General features: G+C 50.2%; 9 protein-coding genes across 9 annotated transcripts; 5 read left to right on the top strand and 4 right to left on the bottom strand.

The window, feature by feature from the left end:
• Positions 1–298: 298 nt before the first annotated feature.
• N7482_004226 (Rieske (2Fe-2S) protein) lies at positions 299–878 on the bottom strand (the record flags this gene model as incomplete). Its single annotated transcript, XM_056686351.1, has 2 exons — positions 299–556; positions 627–878. The coding sequence occupies 2 exons, from the start codon at positions 876–878 to the stop codon at positions 299–301; spliced, it is 510 nt and encodes a 169-aa protein (XP_056545093.1).
• A 354-nt stretch (positions 879–1232) lies between these two features.
• On the bottom strand, positions 1233–2812 carry N7482_004225 (thiamine pyrophosphate-dependent dehydrogenase E1 component subunit alpha; the record flags this gene model as incomplete). The annotated part of the gene is made up of 5 exons (XM_056686350.1): positions 1233–2003; positions 2060–2269; positions 2331–2392; positions 2439–2626; positions 2682–2812. 5 exons carry the CDS (start codon positions 2810–2812, stop codon positions 1233–1235), a joined length of 1362 nt encoding a protein of 453 aa, XP_056545092.1.
• A 2707-nt stretch (positions 2813–5519) lies between these two features.
• N7482_004224 (uncharacterized protein) lies at positions 5520–9948 on the top strand (the record flags this gene model as incomplete). The annotated part of the gene is made up of 2 exons (XM_056686349.1): positions 5520–5634; positions 5690–9948. The coding sequence occupies 2 exons, from the start codon at positions 5520–5522 to the stop codon at positions 9946–9948; spliced, it is 4374 nt and encodes a 1457-aa protein (XP_056545091.1).
• A 1706-nt stretch (positions 9949–11654) lies between these two features.
• N7482_004223 (uncharacterized protein) lies at positions 11655–13021 on the top strand (the record flags this gene model as incomplete). Its single annotated transcript, XM_056686348.1, has 3 exons — positions 11655–12105; positions 12221–12418; positions 12480–13021. The coding sequence occupies 3 exons, from the start codon at positions 11655–11657 to the stop codon at positions 13019–13021; spliced, it is 1191 nt and encodes a 396-aa protein (XP_056545090.1).
• Positions 13022–13086: 65 nt separating this feature from the next.
• Positions 13087–14711, bottom strand: N7482_004222 (cytochrome P450; the record flags this gene model as incomplete). Its single annotated transcript, XM_056686347.1, has 2 exons — positions 13087–14350; positions 14401–14711. The coding sequence occupies 2 exons, from the start codon at positions 14709–14711 to the stop codon at positions 13087–13089; spliced, it is 1575 nt and encodes a 524-aa protein (XP_056545089.1).
• Positions 14712–15739: 1028 nt separating this feature from the next.
• On the top strand, positions 15740–16721 carry N7482_004221 (tyrosine-protein phosphatase; the record flags this gene model as incomplete). Its single annotated transcript, XM_056686346.1, has 2 exons — positions 15740–16238; positions 16384–16721. 2 exons carry the CDS (start codon positions 15740–15742, stop codon positions 16719–16721), a joined length of 837 nt encoding a protein of 278 aa, XP_056545088.1.
• An 811-nt stretch (positions 16722–17532) lies between these two features.
• Positions 17533–20540, top strand: N7482_004220 (uncharacterized protein; the record flags this gene model as incomplete). The annotated part of the gene is made up of 5 exons (XM_056686345.1): positions 17533–17716; positions 17774–17780; positions 17835–17915; positions 17969–18195; positions 18244–20540. The coding sequence occupies 5 exons, from the start codon at positions 17533–17535 to the stop codon at positions 20538–20540; spliced, it is 2796 nt and encodes a 931-aa protein (XP_056545087.1).
• A 359-nt stretch (positions 20541–20899) lies between these two features.
• On the bottom strand, positions 20900–22591 carry N7482_004219 (MFS transporter; the record flags this gene model as incomplete). The annotated part of the gene is made up of 1 exon (XM_056686344.1): positions 20900–22591. One exon carries the CDS (start codon positions 22589–22591, stop codon positions 20900–20902), a length of 1692 nt encoding a protein of 563 aa, XP_056545086.1.
• Positions 22592–24857: 2266 nt separating this feature from the next.
• Positions 24858–27137, top strand: N7482_004218 (uncharacterized protein; the record flags this gene model as incomplete). The annotated part of the gene is made up of 6 exons (XM_056686343.1): positions 24858–24904; positions 25019–25435; positions 25492–25909; positions 25961–26569; positions 26623–26714; positions 26774–27137. 6 exons carry the CDS (start codon positions 24858–24860, stop codon positions 27135–27137), a joined length of 1947 nt encoding a protein of 648 aa, XP_056545085.1.
• Positions 27138–27364: the final 227 nt, after the last annotated feature.

Below are 27364 nucleotides of genomic sequence, written 5' to 3'. Positions count from 1 at the left end.
TTGTTCAGCGCAACTTTTCCGACTTCATGAGGTTGACAGCCACTGCGGTCTTGGCTATTGTATATTGTTTGACTCATCTATAATAGAGATTCGGAATAATTCCGTTCCTTGGTAGCCAAGGCTTTACACTAAGTGACTTGAATGTATTAGTTTAATCGTACCCAGCTGAAAAGTGTCATCGTACATACCTAAAAAACGATATATATACACACTAGCTCAATTGTTCATGAGATCGCGAATAATGAATGATTGCTTGTAGGGAGCGGTTCCCAACAGCAGTGATTGAAAGAGGGCCGAACTAGCCAATTCGTTGCTTTCGCCGCACCCACACCTCCTTGTCGTCCCTGTTCGAGACCTCGTCGCATGATGCCGGAGGGTCACGCAATTGCACCTCCCATATCTTCAGTTTGTAGCTGCCACGATCTCCCTGCCCAGAAAAGAGATCAAAAGACCAACCGTGCTTCGGACAGGTCAGTCCCGTGCTTAGTGTGATGCCAAAGTCTTCAATGTCAAATAGACTGCCTTGTGAAAGCGGATAGGCTGAGTGAGGGCATGACTGCGAAGGAACAGATTAGCGAAACTGTACATCGAACGAAAGGCCAGGAAGATATGTAGGCTTCACATACATGGTCAATGGCATGGAATTTCTCCTTATACTTGAACACGAGAACCTGGTCCTTCAATTCCCCGGGAACCTCAATGTCGGCTTCATCCGGAGCTTCGGGCTTCGAAAGCCCATCTAGCTTAGGAATGCGGAACGCCTTGCAACTGGGTGTGATCTTAGAACAGTCCTTATTCAGGCTGAGATCGGGGAATGCAGATGCAAGGCCAACACGATGCCAGTGATCTCCCCGAGACCGCCGGAAGAAGGGATTCATATCGTGCTCTTGAGGGTTCTATGTCAAGGTTTCAGATGCTGGTGGTCTTTACATATAGCTTCGTCCTGCCCGCTCCAGTGGGAGTGGCTGAGTCTTCTCCCGTACGTTCCATGCCTCGCCGGATTGCCTCGGTTGATGCGCAGAGAGAAGCAATCCAACACTCCGGGACTCTCAGTGTGATTACCTAAGCATCGCGAAGGGCACGGCCGCGCGGAGCCGCGGTCACGTGAATGAAATGCAAAAAGTGGCAGGAGCGGAGTTCCCAAAACGGAAAGAGCAAGTATGTATGGGATGCAGTGTGGATTAACTGTTCTTAATCTAGAAAACATGGCAAAAGAATGCCGCGTTCAAAATCTAGTCCAAACCCTTAGCGCCATCCTTGTATGGTCGCAGATCATACTCATCCGGATACGTTTCTAATATCCGTTTGAGCTCCTTCATCTGCGTCTGCGCCTCCTCGGTGATGTCCTCATAAACGTCCGTAAAAGCCTCCCGAAGGGGCGGCTTTTTCTCACGTTCCGCCTCACCGAACTCCTTCAGAACGGCTTTGCGCATGGAATCTCGGGTTTCCTTCTCCAAATCCTCATTCCACAGTCCCTTATTCTCAAGCCATTTGCGTAGTCGAATAATGGGATTGTCGCGGCGTTTCCAGTCTTCTACCTCAACTCGGGCGCGGTATGCAAAGCTATCATCACTAGTACTGTGGTGCGAAACGCGGTAGCTCATCGCCTCAACCAGGACGGGACGTCCACCGTCGCTCAAGGCTCGCCGCCGGGCTTCCTTCATGGTCTCATTTACGGCGAACACATCGTTGCCATCCACTCGGATTGTGTCGATGCCATAGCCCACACCCCGGCTAGCAATTCCATCCCCACGGTATTGTTCTAGTGTTGGCGTGGAGATGGCAAATCCATTGTTCCGGCACATAAACACAATGGGACATGATCGGGTGGCGGCGATATTGAGTGCCGCATGGAAGTCACCCTCACTTGCCGCACCCTCGCCAAAGTAGCAAGCCACTATCCGGCGCTCTCGGTTGGGATCTTGCAGATCTTGCATCTTCAAGGCGTAAGCGGCACCGGAGGCTTGGGGGATCTGAGTGGCCAAGGGAGATGAAATTGTGTGCTTTTCTGGGTAAGCATAATCGAAAACGCAAAAATCGTGGGTTGAGTAGTACTAACCGTGCGAGGATAATTTTGCCCGTAGTGAACGGGCATGTTGCGCCCTTTGCCAGTGTCATTGCAGTTGGCGAACAGCTGGCCCATGAAGTCTTTGAGAGTAAAGCCACGCTGTTGGAAGACGCCGGCTTCACGGTATTGCGCAAACACAACGTCGTCCGGCGTGAGAGCGGCAGCGGAGCCCACTGCAATACCTTCCTCACCAGCTGAGACCTATCTCGGAAAATGAGCCACTTTGATCTCCAAGTTTCCATCAAACCTCGGGGTCATATACCATATAGAAGCTTAAGCGCCCCTGACGTTGTGCCTCAAACATGACCACGTCCATGATGCTCACTGCTCCGATCAGCTATACCCAGGAGTTTGGACTCAAGTTACATACCAGTCAACATATTCTTGTACCATGTCAGAACCTCCTCATCCGACACATCAGGGGGTCCTCGAGATTTATCAACCAACTCGCCGTTCGAGTCGATTACTCGATATGTGGGGATTGCAGGCAGGTCGGAGGCTTTCAGGAAGGACATTTCGGTAGTGAATTTACTATTGACAGCCCCAGGAAACAGGACTCTGTTTGAGATATGTGTCAATCGCATTCTGAACCTAATCCGGCGGGGTTTCTTACCGATCCGAGCCTGGCCTTTGTGAGATCGAGCTGCCCCATCGCCGTACGGGGCACGAGAGGAAGGCAGCCATAGCCCTCGGACTGCTGCGAGTTACCAGCCATGAGCGCTGCAGAAGAGCTCTGGATGCCATGTTGTGAGTGTTGACAGAGACAGATTCATTTTTCAGAGATCAGTGGGTGAGGGGAGGCTTTCTGGGGAAATGCGGAGGGCTCGGTTGGCGTCGGCGTTCACGTCACTTGCGGCGCTAGCCGAGCGGCTCAACTGGATGTCAGCGACCACCCGCTTGGCATGATTGGACTGGTCTATACTTCACCAAAAAAAAAAGAAGTCGGCCAAGAGAGCTATTTTTGACTCAATCCACTTTGGAGGCTTCATGGATTGTCGAAAGACCAAGCAAAGGACCAAGTTTCCGCTCCATTGTGTGATATCTCATTCCGTACCTTAGTCGCCCATTCTGATGCCGATCGATTCCCATTTCCCGAATTCCGCGCGAGATAAGGGCGGCATCCAACGCGACCATCCGTTGCTCCACTGAGGATCCTTAGACTGATATTGTGGGCTTCTAAGGCGTTGTTCATTGGGTAACACTATTCCGTTTTCATTCGATCTGCCCTTACCTTATTTGTTGACTCTTTCGATCGCTCTGACGCAGACCTTGCTGCTACCTTTATCAAATTGCATCATGTTTAGACGGCCTACGCGGCTTATTTACCTCTCAATTGTTTACAAGGCTACGGTTATCAAACCCAGTTTCGGAATGGAAAGCTGGAGCTAGCTTTGCACTGCTGAAATATGCTTGTATTGATGTACCTATCTCTGACTCCTCCTTCATTGAATCGCGTGTAATATATTTCGAAGATCCTGCCATGACTCGTGTCCCACTGACCATATTATTTTGCTGATGTTTTTAGCCATTCCCTCACGCATCCCACTGCTCTCTAGAGAATACACGGGGAATACGGCAGCTACCTAATATCAGGTGCTGATTCAATTGTACTCTTTTCGTGGCAGGCTGAACTCAGCGCTAGTTTCCAGATGCTAAATACTTTTCCGTCCTTTTAAAAGAGACAGCTCAATCAACATCTCGAAGCAAGCTAAATGCGTATAGCCTAGTATGTTATTGGCGATTTCCGATCGGGTGTGGTTCCACCTTTGCACCTCCGCAACCCCAGCCCCTAATTGGTGAATAATTCTGGTGAAAAGGGACCAAGCTCGCGGAAGTGGCGTCGATATAGATTCTGATAAAGTTCATCCCGTGCTGGAAGAATGTATTTTGATTATTATCATCAAGTCGATGACGTCTATTTCGATGAAGAGTACAGCACATGACGAGAAGGACCAAGCCCAATAGGGTACGGACTGGTATGTGGGCATTCTTTTGAATGTCATCTAAATGCCTCTTCACAGCTCATACTGTTTCACGAATATAATCCTCAAATCTCTGAGACCAGCAAGGGATGCTCATTCCGGCGCATGAGCATTTCTTCACTGAAGAGTCGCCATCGCAAGACAGGTCGTAATGCGGTTTGCAATAGACCTAGGTACACGGAACCAGGATATCTATTTGTGAAATATGAGATTATCCTAACAGTATCTACCGGTTCTTCAGGGTTGAGTCAAATACCATAGGACGGATCTCTCCGTTGGCGTATCTTCACGGTGGAACCTAAGGTTTGGAGGTGAGACACAACTTCGGAAAATAGCCATGTGGAAGGCCCAGTTGAGCTTATATTTACGAAGAGTAAAACCTCCTCCGAATGCAGCTCGGTAAATGCATTGTACATGATTTGATTTAGTATGCAAAATGAGTTCTATTCAACGAAGGGGTGTTGTATTCTCTTGCGTGTGTTACACTGACCGAATAAGTATAGCTTCCCAGCTCGTCTCTACGCGACTTTATATCTTAGAATGTCCAAAATATCCAACGTAAGAAGGAAAGAAATTTATGCCCTTGAATAAAGCTTCTCCAAGGAGAAACTCGTACTTCCAAATCCTTTAACCACTATACTAGCGTTGGAGGAACCCAACCCCCGTACAAGGTCGCCGGGACCTCAATGCATGCGATGATATTTTCCAATTGGATTAAGCTTCGTGGTATCGCCCCCAATCCTACTGTTCTCCCATCAATGGTAATCGTAGCTCGCAGCCGGAAACCTTTTCCTGAAATATTTTCGAAATAAGTGGTCTGCGCCCCAAGTACTGTCCCCGGTACTCAGGAGTGGTTCTATACTTGTTGGAATTCTAACTCTGGTCCGTGTGGGTCTCCTGTGGATCCCAAACACCAGGGGGTTGGGAGATGGGAGAAGTGTTCGTGATATCGTCGATCTTCGAATCAGAGCACCGAATTTGATGAATCGGCCAAGCTTAGGGTATTCACGCAGCTCGGGGAGTGGGGCCATTGAAAAATATTATTTTTATTTTACTATATTTCTACTTTACTTTAATTTTATTTTACTTTAAAATAGATTCAATTTGAGACAGCCCCGGGGCAAACATCAATAGTTCATAGAAGCATTAGCGATGGTTGAGATATAGAAAGGGTAGAAAGACGAATAATCAAACCGAAAGACATTTGAACGCTTGGGTGTGAACGAAAGCTGCCAACGATGTTGGGCAAAGAAAGATTTCTCGCAAAAACGGCTTGCTTTGCCGGGCTGTTCTGCAACCCGCTTACCTGGATCATGAGGAGCCAAGACACCCGGCATCGCGGTTCGGGAATGGGCTTTGAGGTCACCACTTAAGCTCACATTCTTGATATAACTCTGATTACAAGACATTGGTATACTTCCTCAACGTCTGATCCTTGATTTTCCCTGCCTTTGTAGAGGCAGCCGAAAATGCGAATTTCGTGGATATTGTACGTGGCTAGCCTCGCGGCAGCAGCATTGGATGCGTCCGAAACCTGCTCTAGCACGGTATATATCACCAGGACGACTGATGGAAGCTCTTCTAGTGTGTTTGTTACGAGGGAAATGCCAGCCAAGTTATCACTGCTGATCTATATTAGCTTCCGCACCTGCTGTCACTGTCGCACCCGACGGCAGTGGTCAATTTACGGCAGTCGGCGAGGCGATTTCGTACGCCCAGAGACACGATATCCCAACTGTGACTGTGCTCGCCGGCACATACCCAGCGGTCACTGTGACTGCTACTCACTCTGTTACGATTCTCGGCGAAACAACAAGCGAATACGACAACACCAAAAACCGGGTGGTTATCTCGAGCGATACGAATGCTCTCACGATCTCAGCAAATGTGGCTAAACTGACAGTAAAAAACGTCAATTTCGTCAATACCGGAGCATCCGGAAGCGCCGTCAGTCTCAAAGGGACAAAGCTCGGATTCTATCAGTGTCAATTCATCTCCTCCGGTGGTTCTGCAATTACGGCGAATCAAGCACTGGCGGTGATCGCGAACAGTTATATCGAAGCTCCGACGAAACTGATCTACGGATCGTCGAATATATACATCTTCAACACAGTCATTGTGCCAACCGACAGCTCAGCGGTGATTATATATACCGAAGGCCCGACATCGGACAGCAAATCAACAGTAGTGATTGATCAATCCACCATTGCTCGAAAACCAGGAGGGCAGAACGATAATGTTTACCTAGCAGCTGCATACGGGCCCGGATCGGTGGTAGTGTACCGAGATACCGCTCTTGCGGGTTTGATCGCGCCCAGTGGCGTCAAGGTTGACAGCGCAACTCAAGATGGCGCCAACCTCTACGGTGAATATGATACAACGGGCGACGGGGCTTATATGAACAATGAAGATGCTAGGTCGCCCTACGTTTCCAAACTACGCTCTTCAGACCTAGCCGCGGTTAGTATCGGGGCAGTTTTGGCCGGTGGCAGCCCAGATGTTGCGACGTCTGACACGACCTGGGTTGACCTTCTGGTGTTGGGTGCTATTGAAAGTGCAGATGTCCGCTCCGGATCATCACCTTCAGGCGATGGCTCAGGTGGAGATGAGTCAGGGTCTGATGATGATTCAGAATCTGGCAATGGATCGGGAAATGGCTCGGGCTCATCCTCTACCAACGGCGGCTCTGGATCATCTTCTGGTGGGTTGGGCGAAGATTCGGGCTCTGGATCCGGCGAGGGTAATGGCTCTAGCGCTGGCGCTGGTAACGGCTCAGGGTCGACTGCTGGGGATGGTGGATCTGGCTCTGGCTCTGGCGATGGTTCAGGGTCTGACGACGGTTCAGGGTCTGGTGATGGCCCTGACACCGGCGATGGTTCTAGCACCGGCGATGGTTCTAGCACCGGCGATGGCTCTGACACCGGCGATGGCTCTGGCTCTGGCGATGGTTCAGTATCTGGGGATGGTTTAGGGTCTGGCGACGGTTCTGACACTGGCGACGATTCAGTGTCGGGCGATGGATCTGAGTCTAACGACAGCTCTAACAGTGGCGACGGTTCTAGTACTGGCGACGGTTCAGGGTCTGGCGATGGCTCTGGCACCAGCGATGGCTCTGGTACCAGTGATGGCTCTGGCACCGGCGATGGCTCTGGCTCTAGCGATGGTTCAGGGTCTGGCGATAACTCAGGCACCGGCGACGGCTCGGGGTCTAGCGAAAGCTCTGGCACTGGCGACGGTTCGGGGTCTGGCGATGGTGCAGGGTCTGGCGATAGCTCTGACACCGGCTCTGGCTCTGGCACTGGCGATGGTGGATCTGGCGATGATTCTGGCACCGGCGATGGTGGATCTGGCGATGATTCAGGGTCTGACGACGGTGCAGGGTCTGGCGATAGCTCTGGCACTGGCGATGGTTCAGATACCGGCTCTGATTCTGGCACCGGCGATGGTGGATCTGCCGATGGTTCTGGCACTGGAGACAGCTCTGACACTGGCGATAGTTCGGATACCGGCTCTGGCTCTGGCACTGGCGATAGTGGATCTGGCGATGGTTCTGGCACCGGCGACACCGGGGACGGCTCTAGTACTGGTGATGGTTCTGGCACTGGCGATAGCTCTGGCAGCGGCGACGGTTCAGGGCCTGGCGACGGTTCAGGGTCTGGAGATGGCTCTAGTACTGGCGACAGCTCTAGCACCGGCGATGAATCTGGCACTGGCGATGGTTCAGGGTCTGGCGATGGCTCTGGCACCGGCGATGAATCTGGCACTGGCGATGGTTCCGGCACTGGCGATGGTTCCGGCACTGGCGATGGTTCCGGTACTGCCGCAGGGTCTGACGATGGTTCAGGGTCTGGTGATGGCTCAGGCGCTGGCTCAGGCACTGGCGATGGATCTGGCGATGGATCTGGCGATGGATCTGGCGATGGATCTGGCGATGGATCTGGCGATGGATCTGGCGATGGATCTGGCGATGGAGCTGGCGATGGAAATGGAAATGGCGCTGGCAACGATTCAGCGTCGGGAGATGGACCAGGGACAGGCTCCTCATCTACTAGCAGTGGTTCTAGTTCTGGTTCTGGTGACTCCGGTGGCGATAGTTCCGAGTCTGGCACTAGTGCTGGGTCCTCTCCTAGTGGTGAGGCTTCTGGCTCGCCGAGCGGGGATGGTTCGGGAGCAGGAGGTAGTGATGCATCAGCCTCTCCTGGATCATCGTCTAGCGGTGACTCTGAGGATGGTTCAGGATCGGACGCAGGGAACGGTGCTGGGAGTGAATCAGGCTCTTCCTCATCTGGTAGTGGAACAGACGATGGCTCTGGCTCCGCTTCAGGAGATGGCCCAGGCGGCAGTGGAACGGGATCTGACTCCGAAGGGGGTAGTTCGAGTGGCAGTGGTGGATCTGCTTCATCGGCTACTGGAAGTGGCACAGGGAGTGATGGCTCGGGCGGCGCATCATCCAGCAATGGCTCAGGAAATGGTTCAGGGAGCGATGATGGCTCCAGTGGATCCTCAGCTAGTGATGGCTCAGGGAGCGGCAATGGGTCAAGTCTCGCGTCGTCTGGCGATACCTCAGTCGATGGCTCGGGCTCCTCATCGATCAGCTCTGGCTCTGGCGAGAATGCAGCGGACGGTGCTGCAAGCGACTCGAGCGGATCATCAACTGCATCAGGTTCAGGTGATATCACTGGCGGTGAAGGCGAGATCAGCCCGACAACAACGTCAATGACCTCTGCCACAAGCACTGCCAGTGCCGCAGAAACACCACCAGCAGAAACAACCACTGTCACCGTCACACGAGACTCTGTGACCATCACGATGACAGAAATTTCAACAACCACAACTACATCCACCATTACAGTGACCCCCGTAACTTCAACTAAGGCTCCAATCATCGGCATCAATCTTGGGTTCCTGTCTATCACACTGGGCCCAAATATGAAAGCAGATAATGTGACGACTATTGTTATCTCAACTGCTGCTCGCACTGCCCACCAATTTACCATCACGTCAACTCAAACAGTCCTGACAACCAGTCTTCGGACTTTCCACCTCAAGCCGTCCACAATTACATCCACCGTGACGAGATTTGTGGGGACTGGAACAGTGACAGAATCCGCAGAACCAACAACAGTTTTATCCAGAGTCATGTTGACCACAACCTATACAAAGCTTGTGACCACCACACTGACCTGTATTCCAACGACGAAAAAGACCAAGCGTGGACTGCTGAAACCTCGGTCTACTACCGCTACAAGAACCACAATAAAGCGGAGCCAGCATGGATTACTGAAGCCTCAATCTACTACTGCTGAAACCTCTCCTACCGTTCTTTCAGCAGGGACTGACTATCTTGTCACCTCCACTGTCACTTTGGCGGGCCACTTTCACCACAAGATGGACATCTTAACAATAACCACCACCCTCGATCCAAAGACAACTACAGTTACCGTGACCTCGCTAGCAACAAGCACATTCTCAACCACCGTTCCAAGTGCCACGCGCGATGTCACGGTTACCAGAACTGCAGCCGACCATCATGCTTCGAATGACCTGGAACCCCAGTCGACAGCAATTGACACATCAGCCACAGCCGAAACGTCATCAATGCCTTCAAACAATCTCATACTTACCTCCACAAACACCAACACTGATACAACTGAAGTCACGGTCCACCCACCCTTCACAACCACCGTGGTCACAAAGACGGTCACCATCGAGTCGACATCTACATATCCAGGAATTACGTCGGCAGTGAGGCGGACTATTACGGAGACGAGAACCCCTTCCGTCACCATCACATCTCAAGCGACTTCCACGTCAACCGAAATTGCAAAGACCGTCTCTACGACTACGACACACACAGTTACGCAGACAGCTGAAAATGCTCCCATCTGCACGATTTGAAGAATTGGTTCTAGAATGTATATGTTTGGATTTCTTTTGTCAATGATATTTCGATCACATTTGAAGGTGGACATGTGATTTATCTAATGGGCGGAAGCTAAAGTCAATAATGTATAATTCTGTGGTCACCATTGGTGTTTGTTCTTACTGCTAAGCTGTCTGCGGTGTTTTGGTGTTAGGCTCTACCCAGTTTGCTATTCAGTGTTTTTTGCAATGTTAGGGGGTTGGTGACAAACAGAAGACATTATTTATCCCAATTATCTTCATCGTAGGTTGAATACTTGAGAATTGAAAGCTAGAATGCCTTGGCAGTGGAAGGATCTTGAGCCCTGCCAAAAAAAGCCCAATAAAAGCATACATTGAAAAGCTAATGATCGGTTTTGAGTTGAGCCAATAACCAGCACATCATAAGGGTAAGGTTACAAAGTCTCCATCGCCCCCTTACCCTCCTAATCATTCCTAGACGGTGGGATCCTGCAGTGGGGTACTAATGTACAGCGTGTCAGCCGATCAATGTTCGAGCCTAAATCAAAATAGTCCGATGAAGAGGACTTTTCGTACTTCGAATATTGCAGAGTCGAGAGGAGATTGCATGTTAATATCAATACAGTGTCTCGTCCCACAATAGGGCAACATCTAATCCCAAATTGGAGTTTACTCATTGTTCTTGTTCTAGCAGAGGACATATTCAGCACAGAGCTACCAGTCTTGTGTGAGCTAATCTTATCACGACAATTCCAAAAGTGGGGGTTGCCGTCATCGCAGAGAACCCTGTCAACCTATTGGACTGGTCTCCTCGATGTAACTGGACAATCGACCGACGTCTCTTAGTAAGAGCTTACTCTTCATAACTATGGACTGATCCTGGTCCTTCCCCACGCCCCTTGCTTGTGGGTCGATTTCTTCACCGGAATCATCTACGGCGTTCTACAGTGGGCGCTCGCAAGAGTGGGGACGATATTCTCCCTGGAAAACCATAAAGCTCGTTCCCCGCGTAGCGCAGTGCTTGGCACGAGAGCTTCGAGTTCTGACTTTCCAATTGATCTGTCATGCCTCGTCCAGGATCCCGTGCCGCAAAGCGAAGAAACCCTGAAACCAATTTGGGAAACTCATTTAAAGCTAGCAAAGCGAAGTCATGCGAGGCTTGCAGGCGCTTGAAAACACGGTGTGAGCTCCGCTCTGGGATGGAACGATGTCATCGTTGCGATATTCTCCGGTAGAAAGATATCCTTTCGAATCAGCATTGTTGAAGTATTGTTTCTGATATTCGCAGCATTCAATGCTCCTTGGTTGGGGTGGCTCGGAATCAAGATCCATCGGGTAGTATAGACAAGGACTCTATGAGTAGCTCCAAATGCGACTGCCATGCACGGTGTGTTCTCAAATTCAATCCTTTGTCAAGTTATATTATCTAACCATGAGAGCACACACGTAGATTATCTGCGGTCGAAACTTCTATCACGAAGATTCAAGCTTCCATGAGTATCAACTCGCCGGGCTTGCCCCATAGCCCGCCGACTCCGTCCATTGCCGAACGAACTGCACGCGATGCTCCCATGAGCCTTATCCAAGAATTAAGAGACAACATCACTCTACAGAGACAACCTTCAAATCTGTACGATCTCTCCGATGATATAATAATCAAAGGCATTGTCTCAGAAGAGCTAGCTCTCACACTTCTCAAAGGGTAGGCAGTCATCACCAAAATGTTCCATTGGCAGGTTCCGTTGACTCAAGCCCCTATTACCCCCAGGTTTTCGAAAATGTCAAGCCGGTGGCTTTTTATGAGTACAGACCCTCATGACCTACGAGCAAGATCTCCGTTACTATTCGGAACTTGCATTTTGGCGGGCTTGACCGCGAATTTGCATCTCCACGGATTTCAGACACACCACGCGCTATATCGCCATGTCCACGGCTTATTGGGTCGGTCGCATCTTACATCAAAAGGTTCTCTCGATACAATCCAAGCAATGTTGATTTTCTCAATGTGGGATCTAAGGCCAATGCAAGACTACGACCATGGAAATTCCTGGCTGTTGAGTGGCACGGCGGCAATGCAACTCATGTTAACGACCCCCTTTGAAGACCTTGTAAGAAGTGAGCGCCACCAGAAAGCACGCGCCCGCGAGATTATACGCACATGGAATTTGATTTGTCTATGCCAATTGCAGTATGTTAACTCAAGCTCACGTGTCCTGTCATTCGGGTTTGGTCTAGAACTATGTTGACTGAATGTGCAGATTTTCCGTTGGCTCCGGTCGTCCGCCAGTTATTGCCGAACCATATTTTGACCAATGCGCTAAAGTCCTTGACTTTCCATCGTATAATGCGCGCGACGGGCTTGTTCTTGCCGGTGTTCAATTATACCGAGCACTTTGGGGCCTGACTAGTTCAAATGTGATCCAGCTAGCCGATCCGGTATGGCCTGAGATTGATACTTTGCGCAAAGCCCAGGATAGCATATATAGTAAGATAATTCATACCAACCAACGTATGTGGAGGAATCCTCACAGAGCTTTCATCACCAGATCTTGACTCTTCGGAACCCCTGCGCTTTGCTTACTGCTGCGCGTACCTCATATTGGCGCGTCGTACATTGCAACATATGAGCGAGTCCCGATCCGGAGAAGATGGCAACAGAAAGCCGTTCATCATATTCGCAATCGAGCAAAGCTACAAAGCACTAGAATCCTTTCTTGCACTGTCTGACTTGACTAACTATGTGCATCCTGCGTATGAGAACTTGTTGTGCTCATTCGCAATGGTGACCCTGTGTGAGTTTGTGGCATATGCGACCAATATTAGCGAGGTGATTGTTCTGATGGAAAGAGCCATATCCCATGTTCAGCGTGGGGGCAAGGCTGAGCCTGTCAGTCGTTGGGCGCTGAACGTGGTCAGACAACACGTTTCAGGAAACGTTGATCACGACCAGTTCGCTTGCGGGGAAGTGGAAAGCCTTGAGCAGCTCTTTGTGCCCGCCGAAGAGAGTACGGTGAGGCCATGGGAAGACGGTGAAAGGGAACAAGAATTCCCGTCGCTCGAAGAAATGTTTTTTGGGAATGTGGTGTGAACCGAGATGAAATGCAATACATTGAAGTTATCGAAAAGTCAGTTGGTAACAGGTACACGTGGTCCTTAGCTCCGGCTTCTCAGCTTGATGCCTGCATAACAATCTTTTGGCTTCTTCGAAAATCCTTCGTGTGATTCCAGCACGGACTGATATAACGCAAACTCATAGCGATGAAACAAGGTTCCAATAATTAGCTGCAACTCCATGATGGCGACATTTTGGCCAACGCAGGCTCGCGGACCGTATGAAAATGGATTAAAGCAAAGCTTCTGTCGTGGGGTCAGTTTCAGCCAGCGATCTGGCTTGAACTCTTCCACGTCCTCTCCCCAGATCTCCGCCATATGGTGAATGGTATACGACGGAACCGACAGTACAGTTCCAGGAGGGAAATGAAACCTATCAAAATCGACACCGGGTCCAGGGGCGGCGACAATTCGTGGCAAACCAATCGCAGAAGTGGAATGCAGTCGCATGCCCTCATCAATGCAGCGACGCAGGAACGGCAACTCTCTGACTTTCGAATAGTTGGCGATCTCCGTGTGAGAATCAATTGCCCCATCCAGCTCTTGTTGTAGTCTTGGGACAATAGAATTTGGTGCCTGTCTCTCTCCATGAAGAATCCAATAGAAAACGGCGCAGGCCGTGTTAGATATTGTGTCGGAGCCGGCGATCAGTTGTGTAAGTGCTTCTGCTGTAAGCTCTGCCCGCCCCATTGGTTGACCGTGAGCATCCTTCGCTTGTAGCAAGCGCGAGAGAATATCGTTGCGGTTGTCAACGATGCCCTTTTCCGCCGCATCTAGCCGCGACGCGACCGCTGCGACCGCGATGCCGGTTAGGTTCTCGACTGCCGCAATGCCCTTTCTGAAGAAAGGGTCAGGCAAATATCGTGCAATTGGCCGTAAAGCGGGCAGAAGGCCTAGAGTCGAGGATATTTCTCCTCGCCGATTGAGTACTTCCACTGCCGGGGTATACGAAACAGGTCCTCCGACCACCAGCTGAGACTCAGTCTCGTCTTTGCCTTTATCAACCATTCCGAAGGGTAACCCGAATGCTAAATCACCGATAATATCGAATGCGAGATAGCTAAACCAAGGCATTGCATTATAGCGGGAAAATCCGTCGTTGGGTGTAATGGACGACGGAGAGGCAGCAATGTGGTCCAATTGTTTCACCCATCGTTGAAGATTAGCCGCCATATGGGGCTCAAATTCAGCGACTGATCTTGGAGAAAAGGCATGTGATATGATCTTGCGCTTGCGCGTATGCTCTGCACGATCGCGGACATTGAACATCCCTGGTGTCTTGGCTATAAATGCTTCATAGTAATGACTAACGCCCCGTATCAGTATAGTCCGCCGTGGAGATTCCATAGGACATACTCCTTGAGAAATCCATTTCCGTGACCATACACAATATTCAACCCCCGCTCATCTGCAATGGATACATGATTGAATCCTATGCGGACGACCTTCCCATACTTGCGATGGGCCGCGTCCACGGCGGCAAACTTCCGTCCCCGACGTGCACTTAGGCCAACCCAAACATTGCTGAACTTGGCTATAAGTGGTCCTGGGACATGAGAAAGTTCTCGGTATGTTGTGAAGTATGGTACCGCATAATAGAAGATAAACCATAGTGGTAGGGCGATGGCGACGGTCACCGGTGATACCAACAGGCTTAAAAGGGCCATATTGCACAGGAGAAGTACCACTATGCACAGAAGTTTGTTCAGAATTCGTTCGACCAACCTGGACGCCCATTACGTTGACCGTTTTTATACATGTTGCTGTCATCTTCCACATGGTTATACCGTTATCTCTTCTCCGACGGAGATGAAGACCAACACCGTCGGAGAAAGATCAATTTCGGGGTGGGGTAATACGATGAATGTACTCCATGGACCGAATCCCAACTGATATTCATATCTCCCCTTTTCAATTTTATGCCAATCGAGCTTTGAGAGAGAATATTTTGGCGATGATTGGAGCCCACGAGAAACTTTATTAGCGTTGTCGGGGCGGGGTGTGAACAAGAGAGGGCCTTCGCCTTGTTGGTGAAGCAGCCCGTGGCCCACTTAATTCTGGAACCATCACCAAGAACGGACTACTCCGTACTCTCCAGATTGATGTACGGAATTTTAGACAGTCATGCACATGTCATCCCATTCGGCAGTTATAAGTAATCCGCTGCAGTTCTACGGGAGAGGCCCATCGAGACGGGTTACTATCCATTGTGGCATGCCTCGAGACACCTGCGAATGAATAGCAACCATTCCATGCGAGTCCTGTCCACGTTAGCCAGCCAAGAAAATTACAGTACTTTGTCAGACCAACTGTCTGCTAGTGTTGGGTACCTAACCATCAGGAGTTTGTTCCTCCTGCCCGGCAGCAGGGAAGGAGATGGAGACCCACGCCCGCCGAGGTGCTCCACGATGACATCGCTACCCGACGCGCCTGGCCACCATGATTGGCAACTGCCCTGCTGCCCTGTTACTGCGGGTGGAACCCCGCCTGTGAAGCCTCTAACAGCTTTTGCCTTCCTGGGGAATGGCCAGATGGATGCAATGACATAACTCGTTCCCAGTCGTTTTGTAAACTGGGATACCTGATAATTCCCGAGCGGAATCTTGAGGCTTAAAAGTACTAAAGTAATAGATATCCTCTCTGAAGTTTTCTTCAAACTTCCAACCAAAAGAGATTGCTTTGACACCACGGTGCGATGATAAACTACGATGACCTCCGCGATGTGCTAAACACCGATCTTCGCACGCCAATTCCTGCATCGACTATCTCCAAGCTCATTTCTTTGCCTCCATTCATCACTATTCCTGGAGTATCCAACTTCCCCGCCTTGAGCTATGACAACAACATTCGCCCAGGCTACGTCTACCGGTCTGGGAACTTGTCGGGTATTACGCAAGAGGGGAAGGGGATCATTGCGGCCGATCTGGGCATTACTACGGTATTCGACCTCCGAAATGAGGGTGAGAGGGTGAAGGCTCCGAGCCCACAGATTGAAGGAGTGGACACAATATGGATGCCGTACAGCACTAGTCCTGCATCGTTGAGCCTGCTTGACTTTGCTGGAGAGGATCAAGGTGTGAACGGGTTTGTCAAGATGTACACAGGGATTCTGGAGGCATCTGCCTCGGCCTTCGCTCAAGTGTTTAGCCATATCAAGGATCAGCCGAACGATCCATTTATCTTCCATTGTTCCGGTAAGTCGGTGCGCTGCATGAGTCGATTGTACCATTTCAAACATGAGATTTCGTGCTTTTTGATTCGGTTACCTGTCTCATAGTCGCACGATGGCTGGTTGCATTGAGTTCTATTGGATGTTCACTAACTGATATACGAAAACAGCTGGCAAGGACCGGACTGGGGTCTTAGCGGCACTCATTTTCCTTCTGATGGGCCGGTCCCGCGACGACATTATCAATGACTATATCCTCACACGAGTCGGGTTGGAAAATATGCGAGAGAATTTGACCCAGGCCCTCGCGCTTGATGCTGGCACCGACAATCTCAGCCCTGAAGCGATCGGCATGTTGGAGCTGAGCGGCGTCCGGGCGCACGCCATGGCGGCCTTTTTAAAGACCTTTGAAGACACATACGACGGTGGCGTCAAGGGATATCTGACCACAAAGCTTGGCTTTTCCCATGAAGAAGTCAAGCTCATGCACAATAATTTGCTGGCTTGAGCCTTTTTTTGTGAAAATAAAATATACCGTAGATGGGGGGCTATTAGTCAATAGAAATAGATCCAATGACGTTGACATGCTCCATGCACAACCCAAGATGGCTGAGGAATGATGAAAATGTCGGCCAGGGCGCCCGAATCCAGGGATCCATTCCAGTCAGCCATCGCCCATTGGATCGACCCTATAGGAGCTAAGAATGGGTGCAGTCTGCTTCGTTGTTTTGTCTTTCCCGCTTGGCCATGGTAAATTATGGGTGATCCAATTCGACACGGGCGGTTAGCTGCAGTGCATGGGTTCACCCCCACCGTATTTTCATGTCTCTTTACCCCCTAGCTTATGCCACTTTGTATGCCGCTGTTTACTACCCCTCTTGTGCTGTGCGGCTATCCCCAGTTGAGCAGCGCAGATCGTCGCCTTCTCCCGCCACTCGGTCCTGAACCGGAAACTGGCGACTTCAAGACCCCGGGATCTGCCCCGTCCGCAACTCAGCGTCGCTACCGTTGCCTTGTTCCCCGCGCGTGAGGTCCTACTGGTTTCTAGATGTGATTGGACCCGTATCTCAAGCAGACGCAAAACAATATAGCACGCACGGCCCATGTCTAGGCTCACAACTGATTAGCAGAATCGGGGCTATCAAATTAGCCTGTTGCCACTGGCTTAGCTCGCCGTCAATTTGCTGACGTTCAAGGCATTTAGCCCGGGAGGTTCACAGGATAAATAGGCTCGACTGCTCCGACTGTGGTCAGCGTAGTGTGGTGCTTGACTCTGACTCGACTACAAGAAGGCAAAATCCGAGAGCGCGAAACTCAGCATGCATCTTCGCAGGAAGGCCGCACTAGTTGCGCTGCCAGTGTTGCTCCACCCTGTGCTGGCTCAGAAAGTTGTGGGCTTGACCGGTGATGGCTGGACGGTTAGCAGTAAAGCTCTGAATATCTCAGTTCCCGGCAAGCTCCCTTCGCAGGTGCACTTGGATCTCTATGCAGCAAAGGTCATTGGTGAGATTTTAGCAATTCCTTCATGGCGAGAAAAAACCAGCGGCTAACAAATGGTAGATGATCCGTGAGTTCCTAGTGAAGCTCGCAAAACGCCGTAAACTAACCCATAATCTCAAAGATATCATGGCCTCAACGACTTTCACCAGCGCTGGATCTGCAACAACAACTGGACCTACACAAGTCATCCCCTGACTGATTTGTAGGTGGTATCAGAGATCCAACCCCTAGAATACTTCACTAATAGCATAACAGGTCTGCCAATGCGAAATCATCTTGGCTTGTTTTCAATGGTCTTGACACCTTCACGACCATCGAGGTTTGCGGGCAAATTATTGGCACAACCGATAATCAATTCCGTCAATATGCTTTCGACATTTCCATGGCTCTTGAAAGCTGCAAAGGTGATCCAACGTTGGACTTGAACTTTGGCAGTGCTCCCGAAATCGCAGATGCGATCGCCAACGATCCGGACTCTGAACGTACGCTTCCCGCGACGATCTAGTTAACATTATGCTAACACTTCCAAGAGTGGCCTTATGGCCCACAACAGATCTTTGAATTCCCTAATCGCTGGTACATCCGGAAGGAGCAGTCTGATTTCGGATGGGACTGGGGTCCGGCGTTTGCCCCGGCTGGTCCTTGGAGAGATGCCTACCTTGTGCAGTTTAAAAACGAGGAGAGTGTCTATGTCCTCAACACTGATCTAGACATCTTTCGCAAGGGGCAGATCAATCACCTTGCTCCGGATCAGAGCCAGCCTTGGGTCGTAAATGCGAGCATCGACTTCCTCGGTTCGCTTCCACAAAAGTCTTCGATGACCATTGAGATCAAAGATGTTGAATCTGGGAAGACCCTCAAGACCAGCTCTCTTGAGGATGTCTCAATCTCCAGGCAGACTATCACTGGATGCGTGACAGTCGACGCCAACACACCAAACCTCTGGTGGCCAAGTGGTCTAGGCAAGCAGAACCTGTATAATGTGACCGTCAGTATCCAGGATAGCAAGCAACAAACTTTAGTCAATGTGACTAGGCGGACTGGATTCCGCACTATCTTCTTGAATCGACTTAACATTACCGATGATCAGCTTGCCAAGGGCATTGCGCCGGGTGCGAACTGGCATTTCGAAGTCAATGGCCGCGAGTTCTATGCGAAAGGATCAAATTTCATTCCTCCGGATGCATTTTGGCCCCGTGTCACTGAAGAAAGGATGAAACAGCTTTTCAATGCAGTTGTGGCTGGCAACCAAAACATGCTTCGTGTGTGGGCCTCTGGTGCCTACCTCCCAGATTTTATCTATGATATTGCGGATGAGCAGGGAGTTCTACTCTGGAGCGAATTCCAATTCAGCGATGCTGTTTACCCATCTGATGAGACATTCCTGGAGAATGTTGCAGCCGAAGTCACGTACAATGTGAGACGGGTTAATCACCACCCATCGTTGGCTCTATGGGCAGGTGGAAATGAACTCGAAAGCTTGGAGCTGCCTCTCATCCAGGACGCAGCGCCAGATAGATACTCGTTCTATGTTGGCGAGTATGAGAAGCTTTTTATCACCTTGATTCTGCCTCTCGTTTACGAGAACTCACGGTCGATCTCCTACATGCCCAGCAGCACAAACAATGGCTTCCTCTACATTGATTTGTCTGCTCCGATCCCGATGGCCGAACGCTACGACAACACCACCAGCGGCCACTATTACTCGGATACAGATCACTACAACTATGACAGCAGTGTTGCTTTTGACTTCGGCAGCTACCCAGTCGGCCGATTTGCCAATGAATTTGGCTATCACAGCATGCCGAGTCTGCAGACTTGGCAACAGGCGCTGGACCCGGAAGATCTTCACTTTAACAGCAGCACTGTCGTGCTTCGCAATCACCACTATCCGCCTGGTACGACTGATACTCATAACTTCAAAAACTCCTCCAAAGGTATGGGTGAAATGACTGTGGCCGTTGAGCGCTATTATCCGATCCCCCACAAGCATGACTCGGTTGAGCAATTCAGCGCCTGGTGTCATGCGACTCAGTTGTTCCAAGCCGATATGTATAAGTCCCAAATTATGTTCTACCGCCGTGGCAGTGGTATGCCTGAACGCCAGCTTGGATCTCTCTACTGGCAGCTTGAGGATATTTGGCAGGCACCCACTTGGGCGGGTATCGAGTATGATGGTCGCTGGAAGGTTCTGCACTACGTGGCTCGCGATATCTATCAGCCCATCATTGTCTCTCCATTCTGGAACTATACAACCGGTGACCTGTCTATCTACGTTACTTCTGACCTATGGGAAACTGCCCGTGGCTGGGTCAACCTCACCTGGGTTGACCTGTCTGGAAAGCCTATCCCCGGTAATGCGGGCACGCCACCAAGCAAGCAATTCACCGTTGGCGCGCTCAACGCCACCAAGATCTACGAGACGAACACCGCGAAGCTGTCTATCCCCGATAAAACTAACGCTGTTCTTGTCTTGTCGTTGACTGCTCGTGGTCACCTTCCCAACTCGCAGACTGTCTCCACCTTTGCCCACCGCAATAAGGTCACTACAGTCTTCCCGAACAAACTATCCCTTCTGGACCCGAAGCTTCTTCTCTCGCACGATTCAGCTACTGGTACTTTCACTGTAGAGGCCAAGGGCGGTATCTCGCTCTACACTTGGCTCGACTATCCCGCCGGTGTTGTCGGATACTTCGACGACAATGCCTTCACCCTAGTTCCAGGAGAGAAGAAGACGGTTCGCTTCACTGCTCAAAAGGATGAGACCGGCAGGACATGGGCCCAGGGGGTGACGGTTCGCAGCTTATGGGATCAAACAACAAATTAGCGCTGAACATGATCTTTCTACGGCTCCTTTCTCCTTTAAAGTCATTGACTGCGCCCTTCCTTTTAGCGGATCACACCGAGAACAAACGAAATGATTTATATTCTTTCCCTAGGTAGTAGATAAGCTTTGCAGAAAATTTTCCCAGTAAACATGGAATGATAATTATTACTAGCTCAAGACGGCCGTGGGTCTAGACGAGTCTCATAAATAAACTCTTGTTTCTAACGCCAACATGAAGAGTCTCGACTGAGATTCAAATCAAAATCTATAAAAAGTAGAAGATTCAAATTGTATTAGTGACCCGCAGGCCTGACAACACCGCTTTTGATTCCACCGTATGGCGTGAAAGTCGCCATTGGCTAGTCATGGGATAGCTTCTCACGAAGCTTTTTTCCAAAAGCGTAAAATATGTATGGTATAAACACCATACCAACCCCAATGAAGGCAAGCAGCCACGAGGCCCACTGAAGGCCAAGGCGATCATACATCTGGGTGGTGAATAACGGGAAAGCAGCACCTCCTCCGGATCGCAGGAAAACCTTGGCAGCCAGGGCAGATGCCGCATATTTCTGATAAGAATCAATGATGTAGTTGTTCACTGCGTAATAGCACAGAACCATCCCGAAACCAAAGGCAATACCGGACGAGGCGGGTCCAACCCAAATGATATGCTTGAAAGAGGTTGCACCCAACAAGAAGAATGCGATAGGAATAAACGGGGCTCCAATAAGAGCGGCTATGAGTCGATCCTCGGGAGTGGGTGCTCGCGAGGCACAAATTCGCTTGAATTGATTCTCGATGGCGGGGGTCACCATCAGCGAGAAGCCGGCGCCAATCAAGATGGGAATAAACATTAACCCAATTTGGCCATCGTTGTAGCCATACAGTTTCCCAAAAATGACTGGATAGGCGAAAAAGAAGGCGTATAACATGGAGTATATGAGCACGATATACATGCACATCAGATCGAGAACTGGCTCCGTCATGATCATCGTAATGGGGCGAATCAAACTTGTACGAGCAATATCGCGCAGAGTCAGTTTTTGTTGTTCTTGTTCAGTGATGATGTTTGGGTTGCCGGTTTCCTTTCGGAGTTTGGCAGCCCGTCGTTTGAGAATGACCGGGGCATAAGTCTCGGGGATCAGCCCAATCATGACCATGATCACGCCAACGAAGGCCATATTTGTCCAGAAGAACAAATCCAGGCGGTGACTACCGACATTGATCCAGCCAGTAACAATGGGGCCGATGACAGGTCCACAGTAGGGGGCAGCAGCAAAATACGCGATAGCCATGCCACGCTCCTCAATGCTCCAGATGTCGGCAATGGTACCACCAGCCAAGGACAAACCAGAGCTAGAAAACACACCACACAAAAACCGACAAACAAGGAGTCCTCCAATGTTGGGCGAGAGCGCACATGGAATGTTGAAAATCAAATAGAGGCCCAGCGAGATGATGTACACAGGTCTGCGGCCAATGATCTCTGACAAGGGAGACCAAAGTAGCGGACCAACCGCGAAGCCGCAGACCATGATTGAACATGTCAAGATGGCAACTTCCAGCGACACATCATACTTTTCCTGAATCAACCCCAGGCCTCCCGTGACAATCGATGAGCCATAAGCGATGCATACCACCAATGCCGATGCGACAAGCGTAATATACCATCGATAGACACGGGACCAGTTGTAGGGATGCTCAGGGTCTCCGATAGTGAAAGTCACAAATTCTGTACTTTTATCAGAGCCCTTTTCTGGGTCGGCGGGGAGATCGTTGCGTGGTGTTGTTGCGGTCGAAGTAGAGGCTCGGGATCGAGCATGTTCCAATGTTGCTTGTGGGACAAGACCGGTGCTGGTTTCGATGACATACTCTTCCGGAAACACAGGGTCTTCTTTCCGTCCAATATCGGGATAGTTGTAGTCCAGGGGTGGTGGGCTTTCCGAAATGCCCATGTTGCGAAGGCTTTCTCGCGTCTCAGCCCTGGTCAGGTGCAGTGGTTGTACAGGCTCGGGACCGTCTTGAGACTCTGGTATCGTCGACTCAGCCATGCTGAACTGTTGATAAATGACGGATAACTGATATGGATGGCCCAGTATGTAGGAGAAACCTCTGTATTTATAAGTAGGAAAGCTTCGTAGGTGTCGACGAGCTTGTATGAAATACTTCCAGGCCGAACGATCTCCGAGATAGACCGCGAAGACGCACTTTTCTGTATATCGCGCATGATGCAATCTAATAGGTCAATAGCTATTTTCCCTGGCTCTTCAAAGCTAGCTTGAGTTACTTTTCGCACATAGTTCGGTAAGACTCATGCCGTGTCGGAGGTCGAAACTCGGCATAAGCTCGGCACCGAATAAACACCGAGCTGAAGCTTTTTTGCTCGCCACGTTTGACGTCAATCGCACTGATTGAGTGAGAGTTTGATTCGTTGTTGGATTATCGATCATATTCTATATCAACTGAACTATTTCCACTCGGAACGATATTTACCTTTGCAGAATCATCCAACTATTCACTGGCTTGTTCCAACAGCAGAAGTCCTTATCGCTCGCCGAATGTCAGTACGTAGACAGCAGTCAACTAAAATCGTACCATTTTTCTTTCCACGCTTCAAGCTCGATCCAATTCTCCCGCTAGCCTTCCAAAGGTCGAGACCGCGGCGTGGACCAAGTTCCGTAGCTTCGGTGGAGCTACCGAAATCTTTAATTATACTAGGCTCCATAATCGGGAAACCGACCCAAAACATCGGGCCGTGATTAAGGCAATGCGACAAAGGGCTGACGCAGTCATATTTTGGCCAGCTTTGCCTTGAGAGTTCATGTGGAGGGGCTTGTGGTGTAAAACAAAAGTGACATTTTTGAAGACAAAGATATAAAGGTCAGGCCCCCGAAGTGCGAATTTCCAACCACTTAAAAAGAGAGAAAGGTCCAAAATTCCCAACTATGTACCGTAATCACGAAATCCCTTACGGTCTACAGTGTTAGATAGCTCTAAGATCGTACCACGGTATCTATAACATATTGTCGGTCCGTATCATAATGGTAGCATTATTTAATCCTGCTATAGTTATGTGGTGTAAATATTGGCAATCTCGCCAATATTGACATGTACGTAATTTGGTGGGATGATTCAACGATCGGGCATCAAAAGCAATTTGGAAGTGGCGCCCCCTGGCGTCCTGGCTTGGCCACGTACACAAAAGTCGGTAACAGAAGTGACTCCAGTGCGAGATACGAGGAAACACCCCTTGGCTATTATTAAAATGCTACTTGTTTCTCCTTATCTAGGTACTAGACGTCTGGTCAGTCGGCTAGCATGGGTAAATATATCTTGGGACCAAAGGACTTGCCCGGAATAAGTCTAAATTTATGGCAGGCAGTCTCGGGCATTTCCTGGAGATCAGCAGAGAATGAACTGGACGCCATCCTGCATAGCTGCATAATGAAATAGATTTTTCCTCTACTCCAAACCTAGGCCTTGTAGCACATTGTCACCGAACCATTTCCGCTACTCAAATACAGGACCATTGTATCCAAGGCCCAACTACAGATGTCGCCATCAAGGGATGCCGAGCCTAGAATTATTGATCAATGTAAAAAATCGGACATCCACCAATTCAGCTCCTCGAGAAGAAATGCAGAAGAAGTTCAATGGAAATTGACGAAAAAAATGTCCCGATCGGCCCGCCGCTTCCTCGTAGCCAAACCCCGCCTTCCGCGATCCTAGCCAACCCGGTTAGAGAGTCCCTGGTGATCCTCACCCCATTTCCGTTGCAGCTCCTCCAGAGTGGGACCTTTATAAGGCTTTCGCCATCGCAGCTAGCTGCATACTCCGTGGGACGCGTGACCACATTTCATTAGACAGTTCCAAGTCAAACACCGGGGAGCTTGTTTCTCCGGAGACACTACCCCAACTAGCCTATCACTCTGGCTGCTACTACTGTTGGATCGACGAGGGTCGCAAGTGGAGCCCGAACTGGTCTGGTGTCAACACGCGGCCGCCGATTCGCTGTGCGCGATGATCTATGACACCCTGCTGAGTCATCGAAGCAAAAAGAGACGCCAGTGCAGCCTCTGGTGTCGTCTGTTCCAGCGATTCGTCAAGCATAGGCGACTGTACAAAAATTTCAGGGTCTTTCCCGTTGCCGTCTTATCTTTCTTCACGTTCAGACCTGCCCTTGCGCGCCGAAGACGCGCCACGTAAACCTACAGGCCTTAACCCCGCGTTTTCCCCATCTCCGGACCAGGATTCCGGGGCGGGACAGTTACTCGCTACCACAGCCCAGCTTTTAGGCGCGTTGGCATGAGCTGACGAATGAATGCCGCAAGAACCGCGAAAGCTTCAGCGCGTATCGAAGGCCTGTATGTTATCACCAGTTTCTAAGGCCTGCTCCACCTTCGATTGCGCTTGGCAGATTGCCGAACATGAGTCTCGGAGACTAAAAGCTTACTAGGCGACTTCTGCAATCGGCGCAGCATCAAGTGCAGCAAGAGCGATGACGTGCTTGGCCGATGCCAGAATTGTGCGGACTTCGATGTCCCGTGCACCTTTGATCGTCCTGCGAAACGGCGGGGCGTCAAAGCCGGCACCAAGGTGCATGCACGGGACACGCTAACTTCAAGATCACCGGCAGGCCAAGTCCAAACGAGTCAGGTTCCACAACCGGAGAGAGCCTCGGGCTCATCTGCTTCCAGAAGCTCAATGTATCCAGACACTCCTTCCCGGCCATCTTTGACAGCAGATCACTGGACCTCCTTCAACACGGGTTGGTCGACGACCGAGGGGTACGACGACGACGGTGCCCTCCGCAATTCTTGGAAAGCCTTTGCAATATCTAGTGATCAGCAGATCAGGAACCTTGTCCAGGTGTATTTTGAGATTGTTTATCCTATGTAGGATCCGTCTCACCCTCTTGCGTCTTCAAGAAGCCGATTAATGTTGCCCATAGATTCCCTCTATTCCACAGGCCTTCGTTTATTGAAAGAATCAATAACCGAGAGCACCTCAAAAACCAAGGATTGTTTGCCTCGACGATGGCGGTCTGCGCATTGGTATCAGGACGCGCGCGCGATGGTGCTCTATACTCCACCCGATGGCATCGAGAAGAGCTTATCGAGCCTCCCTCAGAAGCCTTCTACGCAGCGGCAAAGGACTCTCTGCCACGAGACCTGGCGCTTGCAAGGGGTTTTAATTATATGCGTGCATGTGCAATCCTTGCAATTGCGAGCATTCAAAACGGACAGATCAAGAATATGCAGAAGTATTCCGGCATGTATCACACGTTGACGACTATGGAGGGATTTCATGATGAGAAATTATGGCCGAAAGATATAGGAACGATTGAAATCGAGGAGCGGCGGAGATTAGTATGTTCTTGATCTTGGCATATATCTGTGCTTGGCTAACAAATCAAAAAGTTCTGGTCGATCTACACCTTAGATGTCTACTCTGCTAGTGTATGGGGAGGCATTATTCGATACCGCGAAGCCCACTCTCTGGTTCGGTACCCTAGCGAAGTGGATGATGAGTTCATAACACGAAATGGCTACAGCATACCTCCCGTATCAGAAGAGTCAAGTACCTTCAGCCATAGTAGCCCCGTTGGGTCCCGGCAACCGGTATCATGGATACATGGCTGGAACTTTACGACCGATCTATATCGCATTCTCGAGCATTTGGTAGATGGCACACGTCGTCGTTGCTCACCTGCCAATGGAATCACAGAAGTCTGGTCCCTTTTCAGCCCGGCGTCCATTTCAGAACCGGCGGTTATGGAGCGTGTCCTTTCGATGTATGCTGCGCTGCCACCACAGTTCCGTGAGACGCCGCCGACAACAGGTGATATGAGCAAGGATTTATTCGGCTTCCAGTCTGCAAACATTCAGGCCACTCTGCAGCTTCTTCGAATGGTGCTTTTATCCGCCGAAGAAACTGGGGTAGATCGAAAATGCGATGTAGCTGGCGACTTGCTTAGCGTGTTTTCCAAAGTGCCAGTGGAGTATTTGAAGGCGATCAGCTCACCTCTGGTAAGTTCCGCATACAAAACAGGTAATCTGTCGACTTGACTGACGCGCCTTAGCTTCATCACCTTGGTGGTATTGGGTACATTCTCGGTTCAGTCATGGAGGGCAGTCTGTCAGACGCCTCGTACCAACGACTTCGCACATTGCTGTAAGTAGCACGTCCCCTGTTTTCCCTGAACCGGCATATCCCTGACACTTCTTTCTCAGCCTTAAAATGGCAGACCTTCTCCACCGTCTGGAAACTGGCCTTCACCGTTCAGCAGGTGCGAGTCAACGCCTCCGCTCACAGGTCGATCGAATTGACGGCTACATGCGCACGTCACGGCTAGTAAATCTCTCAGTACCGCCGCCCCCTCCAAATGGCGCTTCCGTTGTATCGATAAACATCAAGCCCGAAACAATGGTACCGCCAACGGAATATCACCAGGGTGATAATGCCCCTATGAGCGCTGCAGCGGGTGTTGGTGAGCAAATGATGCAGTTCCAGCTGCCGCCCGAGCTGCTGACGGATTGGCCGTGGCCGCTTGATAATTCCCACTCGGAGGGTTTCTTGCCCCTAGCATTCGAATAATCCCGCTGGTGTACTTCCATATTTTGTTAATGTCTTTAATTAGAATACAATAATAAGCGTCCAGGCTGTTGCCAGAACTTGTCTCACCTCGAATAAGGGATGATGTGCTTCTGCCTCATCCTCAAGGCAGCATAAGTATGTTTGTTAACTCAGTTAGTTAGCTACGGTTTAGACAATGCCACGAAGATAGTATTGGAGTTGTCTCCCTAATATCAAGGCTTTCTTGA

The sequence above is a fragment of the Penicillium canariense genome (assembly GCF_028826845.1).
Source record: "Penicillium canariense strain IBT 26290 chromosome Unknown utg000002l_segment0_segment0, whole genome shotgun sequence".
NCBI classification, from domain to species: domain Eukaryota; kingdom Fungi; phylum Ascomycota; class Eurotiomycetes; order Eurotiales; family Aspergillaceae; genus Penicillium; species Penicillium canariense.
This window is presented reverse-complemented; position numbering and strand designations above follow the sequence as displayed.